Source organism: Sinohyriopsis cumingii, chromosome 7 (genome assembly GCF_028554795.1).
Source record: "Sinohyriopsis cumingii isolate HCF-2022 chromosome 7, ASM2855479v2, whole genome shotgun sequence".
Classification (NCBI taxonomy): domain Eukaryota; kingdom Metazoa; phylum Mollusca; class Bivalvia; order Unionida; family Unionidae; genus Sinohyriopsis; species Sinohyriopsis cumingii.
The window spans coordinates 86,108,285-86,120,414 of NC_142967.1; the positions used below are offsets into that span (position 1 = coordinate 86,108,285).

At 37.1% G+C, this 12,130-nt stretch overlaps 1 protein-coding gene across 2 annotated transcripts in view; it reads right to left on the reverse strand.

Annotated features, from left to right (window-relative positions):
* Positions 1-12,130, reverse strand: part of LOC149795664 (uncharacterized) — a 154,210-nt gene that overhangs the window by 33,462 nt on the left and 108,618 nt on the right. For both annotated transcript variants that reach the window (XM_089965505.1, XM_089965504.1), the window contains exons 21-23: positions 9,833-9,929; positions 7,184-7,344; positions 1,163-1,312 (exon numbers count right to left, since the gene is read on the reverse strand). In XM_089965505.1, the coding sequence (XP_089821631.1) occupies positions 1,163-1,312; positions 7,184-7,344; positions 9,833-9,929 (408 nt within the window). The remainder of the gene's footprint in view (positions 1-1,162; positions 1,313-7,183; positions 7,345-9,832; positions 9,930-12,130) is intronic.

Here is a 12,130-nt window from a genome sequence, read left to right on the forward strand (position 1 = left end):
GAAAGGTTAGGATAGACACACTGAGCACCACCAAGTCTACACCTCAAGCTGTCCAGATGTGACAGTAGCTGACAGCTCTTTAAAAAAGAACCTATGGAACATCACCTGCTATACTCATGACTGACAACAATTTCAGGTGTAGGTTTAATATGTTGCCCTATGATGATTTGATTTAGTCTTTCTCTCTTTCACCTTCTGACTTTTTACTCAGGACCAAACACCAGGTCCTCTGACAAGAGTGGCCGAGTGGTCTAAAGCACTCTCCGTTACGGATCACTGCCATCTCACCTCTGTCTGCATGGGTTCAAGTCTCCGATTCAATCAATGTGGGTACGTGAGAAAGCTTGCCAGTAGCTTCTTGTGTGTCGGTGGTTCTTTCCAGGGTTTTCCTGGATTCTTCCTCCACCATTAATACTGGCCGCCATGTATAGCCTATCATGTGCTGAAAAATGGCATTAAACCCCACAACAACAACAACTGACAAGAAACTGCAAATATTACAAGGTGATGTTGAAGTACACTTCATAAAAACAAGCAAGTGATATGATTGTCTTGATAACCATGGATGTCTTACATTTAGAAAAAGATGGGCAATAAAAAACCCATTAAGTACATCATATGTACTAGCTCATATAATAAAAATTCAACTGGTGCTTGCAGTGCAAATAGAATCTGCAAATATAGGTTACCAATATGGCATGTGACTTACCTAGTCAAAATAATGAAGTCCACCAACTTCGAAAAATATGAAAAGTTATTAAAAAAATCATGTGCAAGGTTAACATTCCTGGCAAACACCTTAAAACAAAATATGTCACCACACTCATTTGAAGAATGGATACAATGTAGATATTGAAGGATTCATTGAGAAAGTGTTGGAAACGGATGATTGTATTCAAGCAAAATCTTGAACTGGTAAAGGGAGGTAATGAGTAAAAGTTTCTTCATTTACATATTATAGATAGGAAAAACAAAAGTTGAGTCTTTCTGGGATAGCTGGATGCAAGGGTAACAAAGCTTATTTGTGTTTGAGGAATACAGTCGAAGGAGAAACCTTTCTTCAAGAAGCATATGTACTTCTGATATTCAAATAATGCTGATGTGACAAAATTGCAGTAATCTAGTTAGACTATTTAAGAATAAATTATCAATACCATCCTACCTTTTTCAGCAGCACAAGATTCCAGTGCCACAGAGCCAAGTCAGTTTTCTTTTTCATCTCCAAAGCTTCTGCATAGAAATGCTTCCAGCGAATGAAGGTCTCTGCAGTAAGGCGTACATTATGGAACCATTTACACTGTCCATTGAGGAGCTGAAGTGTTAAGTAAATCTGAAGTTATTACTGTTTCAGTTAATTATGCTGCTGCTGATAATGATAAAGAGGAAAAGGAGGATAAGTATGATGATAAGGAAAAGGAGGATAAGTATGATGACAAGGAAAAGATAATAAGAATGATGACAATGAGGAGGAGGAATAGAATAAGGATGAAGGGAGGAGAAGGAAGATACAGCATTCACATAAAAGTTATGACTCTAAAAGTGATTGACTCTTGCATGGCATTAAAACTACTTGATGAATTACAAAAATATATTCACATTAGAATAAGATTTCAAAACACCTGTAAGAAAACTTTTCACCTACAAATCAGAAAACCTTTTTTTAAAAGCATCACAGCAACTTAAGTTACCTAGTTTAGTGTAAAATGTTTATTCTATGTTAGCTGAACCTCCATTACCTCATAAATTCTGCCCTCCTTTAACAACATTAACAACATTATTAGAACACTAAAATAGTGCACCAAGTGTTTGCTGCCAAGACTTAAGTTTAATGACAGTGGTCTTACTTGGATAGAAGGACTTAGTGGAACTGCATGTTCTAACAGGAATGTTCATGTATCTGTGGGGAAGGCTTGAGAGAGGGTGATTGTATTATGACTGGGTAAGGATTATGAAAGAAAAAAAAAAATTTTGCTCCAAACATTGGCTCCATCAGCTTCGATTATATTACATGATTTGAAAATAGGTAGATGGTTTAGGGACTTAAATTCCCTTACCCCAGTTCTGGCTCTGGCTCTGGTTTCCTAATATATGTGCAGCTCTTAAGTGTCTGTGAGATACAGTTTAGGGTTAGTACTTAATGAATAAATAGATGCAGTCTTGACAAAAATAAATTGTTGCTATTGATAGCCAGTGAAAGAAGAGTAACCAATGTTGTAATGAAAAGTGTCGAGGGACCAGGAAAGCTAGCCAGATGCACAGCTGACACAGGTCCCACCAGGTCAAACTGGGCACTGCGATGAAAGGTCTCACAGATAACAGGCTTGAAAATGGATCAGTCCTCAATTTCATGGCTTTAATGATGTAAGTCATGGAGCAGTTTCTCTTGAATGCTATGATGGTGGCAAATGCCTTAACATCATAAACCAGTAAGAATTAGAAATATATGTGGTCTTGAGTTGGCTGAGCAGATATGCTAGATCCTAAGTAGAAATATTATCTCCTCCTCTTCTGACTGTCAAAGTACATTTCAGGTTTCACTTCAGTGCCAAGGTGGAATCTTGACAATGAACCTTGATTGAAAGAAGGGTCCAATTACATTAGTAGCTTCAAAATGAAAGACTCTTTTCCCACAGCAATGAAAGCAGGGGCTATGATAAGAGAAACTGAACTATCATAGTGGAAACAGAGGTTATAAGAGAAACTGAACTATCATAGCGGAACCAAGGTCTAAGATAAAAGAAACTGAACTATAGTAGTGGAACCAGGGGCTATGATAAGAGAGCAGTGGAACTGCTGATAGTTTGCCTGAACCAATAAAGTTCACTGCCTGCTAATGCTAGGGTGTATAGGAAGCAGATCAGAGATATTTTATTCTGGCCTCTGGCCTCCATTTCATGATGATGAAATGTGTCAAAGATCATTGAATAACAGCACTTGACAGTGACATGGGGCTAACTTTTTTTCTTAGAAATGCCATAGGAGTCAGTTAGCTATTTGTTGTACTGAGGCTTTTAAAGCAGAAATGTTTTTCTGGTCAATACACTTGGAGAAAACTCTCCATTTCCCTTCATAGGCTTTTAAAGTGGACAGCCATCTTGATTGTACAATTCTGTCCACCAATTGTTTCTTTCTGAGGGCTTAACTGACAAGAGCTTGGCATGCATATTTAGCATTTCTGGATTGGGATGGAAACCCTGATTCAGCATTTCTGGATTGGGATGGAAAACCTGCAGGTGCAGTCATTTCAGCAGATGTGGAGAAGATAGGGCTTCCATGGTAATTTCCACTGCCTGATTCAGGAGGTTGTTGATCCAAGACTTTAACTGCTTGAGAAGAGGAGACATGATTCTGATGTCTTTCATATGATTTATAGAATTCCAGGGGCTTGGAGATGGGCATATCCAAAATGATCATTTGAGATCAGAGAATTAGCACCAACTGTTAGGCTGACAAATCTGAGTGAAGGGAGGTAATGAGTTAAGGGAGATCAGGACTGGATGACTATAACTTTCACCTCATTTGGAAAAGGTCTGGTATGGGATGACCCCAATAGGTGCAAACTTAGCCAGAGACTGGGGAGGGAGGGTGAGGGGAAGAGGAAATGGATCATGAATAGCTGGATTCTTTCAAACAGCAAGTCTGCTGGGATGAAGAGCATGATGGATGTGGTCAAATGAATGTGAATATGTCAAAGATGACACTGCCTGAGAGAATCCCAAAGATGACACTGCCTGAGAGAATCCCAAAGATGACACTGCCTGAGAGAATCCCAAAGATGACACTGCCTGGGAGAATCCCAAAGATGACACTGCCTGAGAGAATCCCAAAGATGACACTGCCTGAGAGAATCCCAAAGATGACACTGCCTGAGAGAATCCCAAAGATGACACTGCCTGAGAGAATCCCAAAGATGACACTGCCTGGGAGAATCCCAAAGATGACACTGCCTGAGAGAATCCCAAAGATGACACTGCCTGGGAGAATCCCAAAGATGACACTGCCTGAGAGAATCCCAAAGATGACACTGCCTGGGAGAATCCCAAAGATGACACTGCCTGAGAGAATCCCAAAGATGACACTGCCTGAGAGAATCCCAAAGATGACACTGCCTGAGAGAATCCCAAAGATGAAGACTGAAATCTAAGGACATGGTTTTCCCTTACCTTTGCAGGTAACTGACAAAAGCAACGGTGTCAGAAGCAATCAGAATGCCCTTTTCAGATCACACATCCTTCCATAATCAAGAGGCATTTGAAGTTGCTTTCATCTCCAGAAGACTTATGTGTGGACTGCTCCTGTAAGGACTAAACGCAACTCACTATTTGAACTAACATCTGTGTGAATCAAAGATTTCCAATGGCTTGTGCTGAAAAAGAACGTATGCCATGAGCTGCAAGAAGTCATTCCATTTGCAGCAAAGGAGAATCATATAGTCCAAAGCTTTGATAGTTTGGTCTAGTTGGCATACCTTTGGTAGCACCTGAGAAAGAATGACCATCATGTGCATGAGGATCCATGGCTATGCTGAGGGGTTTGCAGGATGATATTCAACTTTCCAAGGGGAGGAAGAACATGAGGGCAATTGTCATAGCACAATCCTGAGGGAAGCAAACCCACTGTCTAGATGGATCAAAAGCTGGGGCATAATAAAACCAGATCCACTCTTGTTGAAATGAACACTTGAGGGATATCATGTGTTTGTACAAAAAGGTACTCACTTGGAGTTTTTGGAGGACACTGTCTGGGTAGTAGTTTGATGTAAACATGAATTGGATCCTTAAGACAGCAACCTTGGGAGCAAGCTTTTGGAATTTCCTGGAAAACATAAGACTGGAAATATGAAGGTACACTTCTTGGAGATGTATGCTGACTTTACAGGGTCTTCTTGGACGGTGTTGAGAATCAAACTCATGGTCTCCATCTTTATTATGCATGCTCTTGTTAATTTCAAGTGGAATCCTGGTGCATATGCATTTTCTGGAATACAGTGTCTATGGTAAGATTAAATCTTCCACCCACCAGGATGTCACAATAGGGCAGAATGAGCATGCATCATTTTCTGTGGGAGAGGAAATGGACCAAAATTAGTCCTGCCCTTCCTATGCCATGCTCTCTCATGCTCCAAAATTGGGCCCATAAATAAGAGCAAGGTTTGGAGGAGGATTTCTATGTCAGGAGTGCCTTAGTGTGGCCCTTCCCATTTCCTTGGTCCCCCTGGAAAATGATGGCAAGATCTGGGTTTGGAGGCCTGCAAGACGATGACTTTTGGTGGCCTTTAACTGACTGTGACCATGGAAAGAAGTTTGGAATACAAAGATTTAGAGCTGAGGGTTGTCTTGTAGTGGTCTTTGAGCAAGATGGCTGAGGACAGGAATGTCCATGAGCTGGAAGTTAATAGCAGCAGCTAGAGAATTAGAGTTGAGTTGTCTTGTTGAGTACATTAACCAAGCTCAAACTTGGTTTCCAGCAATGTCTGCAAATAGTGTCTCAGTGATGGGGTCTACATTAGGTTGAAAAGGAATAAAAGCTAGTTTTTCTTGGTTAAGAGGTACACCACTGCAGGAATCCTATACATGATCGCAGACAGAAAACTGGAGGACACAAGTCTGGAGTAAGAAACTGAAGACTTCTTGAATGGATGCATGAATAGGCCAAGTCTTCCCTGGATATCATCAGACTGAAGAAGGGGCATCGTACACTGGATATCATCAGACTGAAGAAGGGGCTTTGTACCTGACTTACACAGTGGTGGACAAAGAGAAATGCAATAAATGGAAGAAAAATGATCTAATTACTGAGAATAAATGATCAATTAATAAATAATAAAAGGTCAAGAAGTGAGATGTATTTACCACTGTAGTAGATAATTAGGAAGATAATGTCAGATAACCTATTGTATGTTAAACAAATGAATTGCAAAATATTCATCTAAAAGCTGACAGAGTAAGGTTAAGTTAGAAAGTATGTGTGTGTGTGTGTGTGATTTTGATTTTTAATGTAGCTTTAATTTTTCAGTCATATCGCTATGATGTCTGCAGTGTGGCAGTTTATAGTGATGTCTAGCACTGGGACATCATGCCGCAGACATTTAGCATGATGTCCTACCCAATCACATTATCCTGACACCAGGCAGACCAGTCCTAACACTAACCTCTTGATGCTGAGCACCAAGCGAGGTAGCTGTTAGTGCCATTTTTATAAGTCTTTGGTACGACTCGGCCAGGGATCGAACCCACAACCTCCTGCATCCGAGATGGATGATCTACCCACTAGGCCACCGGAGTGGTATAGTAAGAAAGTAAATGGAGTATCCCTAAGTGTGATGAGAAATCAACCAAAGATGGCCAAAACTTGTGAATGGAAAAATACTAAGGTATCTGCAAGGACTCTAATTACAGTGTGTGGAACAGGCATAAGCAGAAGTAGTAACATGTGAATTACAGGATTTGGTGTCAAGCCCTTTTTCCCAAGGGGAGACAATTCTTATATGACTTAAGTATCTGGAGGCAGATTATGTTTTATCACTTTTATTACTAAAAGAAACCAAAACACATAATTAATGTAATTTTCCTTTTGTAGAGCTTGATTTGTGAGGTAGCTGATGTTCTGCTTACATACTATAAATTATGATCAGGTACTGTGTCTGAAGAAGAAACTTCTGTTTGACTTAGAAGCGTATATGAACAGTTTAGACAACTGGTTCATTGCTAATGTTTCATACTGAACTCAAATTAACAAAGTTTAAATGACTGGCATATACAAATCATAAAGGTTTTTATTTTTAAAACACTTAGGCCAAAATTGAATGCAAGGTAAGTGTAAGAATGAAAATCTCCGGCAAAAATGCAATAATTGAATTTCATGACTTGAAGGCCTAGACCTGCAATTTGTAAAAATGTGAAACAGTCCCACAAATTTTCCATTTAGTGAAAATAAAGTTAAGAATCATAAATCGTTAGACCATCTTAACGTCAGCTGGTCTACAATTATGTTATGTTTAAAATACATACAGAATAGCGTATTTCTGGGTACATTAAATTTACATTTAATTGAATTAAATACTGTTTTTCTTTTCTGCTTTAAAAGATTTACATTGTCTTCAAAGGAATATAATGAATGGTATTGAATAACTTGGTACAGAAAATGGCTCAAATGAGTTAGATTTGGGATTTACTTTTCCTACCTTTTTTTTGATAGAAAGTTTGGTAAAATCTTTCCAGGACTGAAGAACCTTCCTGTAGGTGATCTGAGCAAAGTGATCTTTTGCCCTATGTTCCTTTATGTGAAGAATAACGGCTTCACTGTGTGCATCTTTCCATTTTCTGAAGTACATTTCCAGACATTCTGCAGAAAAAGAAAGGATGGTTTATTTCAATGTAAAGCCTATTTGTTCTCCAATGATTTTAAATCTCCACGTATTTCATTAAGACCTCTCAAAAGCTCAGATTTTGGCATAAGGTGTTCTCATATCTGGAGGTGACTGAAAATCCAGCTGAAAAATATTGACCATGGTTGAATGATTCAATCTGTTTTCACAAACCAAACCCAGGATCTACCCACACAAAAAAAACCCCCACAAAGATGAACCCATGAACCACAAAGACCACTTTGCTATCCAGATATGATTTGTTAAATGCTTGTATATGCTTTTCTTTTCACACTGAACAAAGTGATCAAGGGTTTTTCACTGGGCAAGATCAATCTACCATGCCCAATGGATACAAGTTCATGCACTACTACTGTGACATTAACTAAACATCATCATCAACGCACATCGTACAAATCGTACACTGGCTGTTCAAATCTAGTAGAGCTTCCACCAGATAAATAGCATGCAGTGAGTACGTGAACGAACCTCCACATCTAACCCACAGGAAATAAGATTTGTACATGGGAACCAGCAAGCACCACCCAAACATAATCTTTTCCCTCAGAATAGATTGTCCTAGTCTGCCAACAAGGTTCTTTTAATCTACACAACAGTGTTGAAGCCAAGGGAGACAACTAGGCTTACTATGTAAGAGGACAAATCAGGTTTGCAGTCAAATAAGTCATATTTAGTAGACTATAATAGAACAGTATCGATCATATATGTTCATGGTGTGAAACCTCTTAACATTGCTATCGAGACCAAATTAAACATTTTGGGGTTTTGGGGTTTACTATTTTCACCATAAGAATCAGGTATGATCAGATGCCCTTCCATATATGAATACTGTTTATAGGTTTTGACCAGATGTCAACAGGCAAGTCACTTATTAAAATAAAACGTGTGGTAACAAGGACCTAATGTTTTTTCTTCATTTTAATTTTGCACGGCTTTAGGTTGCTGCAAGACTACTGGCTGCACACATGCTCTGATAAGACTGTGGTTATATGGAGTTCAATATTATAGTGAAAATTGACATCTAGGGCTGAAAATTTCTTTTGGTTTTCAGATTAATGGGGTTTGAGTTTACCAGTATAAAGATCACTGAAATAAAAACATTAATCATTTGGGTCTAGGAACAGGATTTCGTTTAAAGGAGATTTTGGATCAGAGAGGTTTAGTCTTGGAAAGTTTCGTTTATGCTTCAAGTGAATAATACAGTTGTGTTTCCATTCTGTTGCACTGCCATTATGAGAGGTATGCATAATGTCTGCTTGGCTTTTAATGGTACCTTCAACACATTATTGTGGCAAGGTTTGTACAGAAATTTCAAACTGAAATTTAAGGACTTTTTAGGACATCATCACCCATTTTTAATTAAACAAATTAATCTTACCTTTTACCAATGTGTTTTTGTCACTGCAACACAAATAAATAAGTCTTTCTCATAACACATAACATTTGTTAGCAATGTTGCTATCAGGAAACATATGCTTGTTGTTTTCATGCGATTTATAACAGTAAGATTTCTGCTTTCAGTAAATCATTTCTTTTTCAACAAAGCCAGCAATACCTTGTATGCCACTGTAAGAATGAATGTACACAGAGAATGTCACATAAACTTGCTGCTGTATTATCTGTTTCCATTTTATACTAATAAGTTTATTCTGTCACTGAATAGGATTTTATTTCACAATGAAGAAACTTCTAAAGTTTATGATTACCAAGATTTTACAAATATTTTGTGCTTCTCCCTTGACTGCAATTTCAGCATATTTCCCCATTTTCAACATTCTTATGACAACACGTACAGTATGCCTTGTATGTACTGCCCATTACTTCTCTGAAATAACTGTAGTCAGAAAACCACTTCTCACTTTTTAGGCATTATGAAGCAGAATAATTCTCACTCATTCAAACCTGCCATATGTATTGTAATTGGGAAACTGCTCTGCTTTTCTGTCACATGGGAACTGTTTTCCTCAACCAATCAGAATATTTGTATTGTTAACTGGATGGGTAAAGAAAACAGAATTTCTCTGAAAAACTTGCGGCATAAAACAACAGTAATTGCAATGGCAAAATTTAAAGAAAATGGTGTCGTTTCTTATGCTCAAATTGCTCATTAGGATATCGGGTTTTCCACATTAAATTAGTTAAATTGCAGTACCGACAAAACCTGTTTTCACAAGTTACAGTTGATTAAAGTAAATAAAAGAAATATGGACCAACTGGGTCATTATCATGTAACCTTTTATTTGAATTCAAATCTGGAGAAAAAAACCTCAAATACCTATGTGTGCATTTCAGATAAATATACAAAGACACACACACACACAAAACGTGTACAAATTTCAAACAGAAAATTACCGAATCCTGACAAATGTTTTGTCACACCACACATATTGGTACCTGCAACATATCGTAACTTATACAAACTTAAGATTCAAATGCTATTAGTACTTTTCTGAAGATGTTCCCTGGATGTCTGAACCCACTGTAATGTCTCTGACTTCTTGTAGGCATGGGTGGCTGAATATCTGTGCCAGGATTTGAACACCTGAAGATTAAAGCAATCAATTCTTGTCATTAACAAAATTCATGCTACTCTTCGTCTCTTTTCGTACATTTTGTTACAAAATGTGAAGAATATTCTAACAATATATCTGCCTAGCGCATAACCATTTTAAAAGAAATTATTTTATTTTAAAGTCACTGATTTTTTATTAAGTTTATCTCTCAACATGAGAATTAACTTATTAACTACCTGCATTTTTTTCAAAATGAAGAAGATTAAAATTATAAATCCTATTTCATCTGGTTTTTTTTTTCTTTTCTTCCCGGTAAGTGTAGTTGATTATACTATAATCATGGAATTTGGAAATTAAAAAGGAAGTACTTTCTATGTTTTCACTGTAATTTTTATAATGACTTTGAATAAACAAGCACATGTACAGCTTCACACTAATCAATCTATTCTGTATGGAACAGTATCTGACATTAGATAATATGCTTTGTGATCCAAGCACTGTGTTTTTTTTTTTTAAACAGATATTTTTAGGTTAAACAGTGACCAATGTTATGCAGGGATACGATGCTTAAAAAGGTGCAAACTGACTGACATTTACTTTTCTTAAACTTTAATACTGTTATGTTTTTCATGTATTTCCTAATTTCACTGGATTGCATTAAGTTTTAGTAAGTAACTATTATAAATGGTAATAAGATAATAAGTGCTGTTGGAAGGAAGCAAACTAACAACAGTATTTACAGTTTATGTTGGAACACCGTATTTATTGGGCCAACACAAAATAATTTTCAAAGTCATTTTTTGTGTGTGTGCTGTATGTTCTGGGACAAATCATTTTTTTCAAGTTGTAAGTTGTGGGACACCTTTTAAATCATTCAAAAATTACATGTTGAAAAATGCACTCCAACTAAAATTTTATTTTAAAAAATACAAAACTGTACTTGAGATAAAACTCTTTAATCCACTGCAGCAGCATCATCTCGTCAGCACAACCCTTTTCCTGAATGTACCATCTTCAGGGCATGAATATTTGTTTAGCTTTCTCATGCCATGAAAAATTATCATTGGAGACAACACATCTACTGAAGCAGGAACTGCAAGGACTAAAGTCAGATTTTTTAAAAATCTGCACCAGTAGCACTAATTCTCACACTTTTAACCGCCATCTTATCATCAGTCTGTCGAGGAATGAGATCAAAGTAGAATTTCACCCATGTTTATGATCATATTGTAGACAAAATCATCTCTTCTGACCTTCACAAATTCATTAAATGACTTTATTTTCTCCAAATCTTCTGAGTGACACTGGGTCTTTAATGTCCACTCATAAAGCATGATATTGTGTCACTTTAAAAATTGTTCCATTGTTTCAATTTATTTTCAAAATTCCAGTGAATAACGGTGAAAAGGAACCAAAGCTAGCTTCTATATCTCAACCAACTTTGTATATTCAAAATAAAAAAGCTCAAAATCGGCACTTAAAAGAATCTAAAGACAGCATCCAAGGTCGGCTTGCTTTGTAATAAAATAACCTTTGTATTGATATCCTTTTTAAAAAAATGGCTTAAAAGTATCCCAAGTTGGCTTCCAAGGTCAGCTTGCTTTGTAAAAAAAGATATCCTTCGTCTTTGATGTCCTATCGTTAAGTTCAAACAATGAGTCTACTGCTTGCTGCCAGTTGTGTTTATTCAACACCCGGGCTTCTATCTGCTTGGCATCTGTGGTTATACTTAATACAAACGGGCATGATGTCTCCTGGTAAATAGTATACATGGCGATAACTTGCTTTAATAATACTTTAAATAATGATTTTTAGTTGCGAAATACTGTCATATAATTGACCTGGATATTATTCAATCTTGGTTATTTTGCACCTAACACCTTGTCAAGTGTGAATGGCAGACGTCTTCAAGCAATCGGATGATTATTTCCCTCTCATTTGCGATTTTGTTGGATCCAGTTTTCAGTCTGATAGCATATTCCAACCTCTGAGTATAACCAAACACGATTTATTTCTCAATGTTCACTTCAATGAACATTGTGTTTTGTGTTATCAAACATAAGCAATACACGCTACAGCATGGATGTACATGCTACAATATGGATGTACATGCTACAGCATGGATGTACACGCTAGTTTGTGGATATATTTTCTTTAATGCTCATGATGAAAAAAGAGAAATAAATGATAACAATACAAGATTACTTTCTTTCTTTTTATTATCCAATAA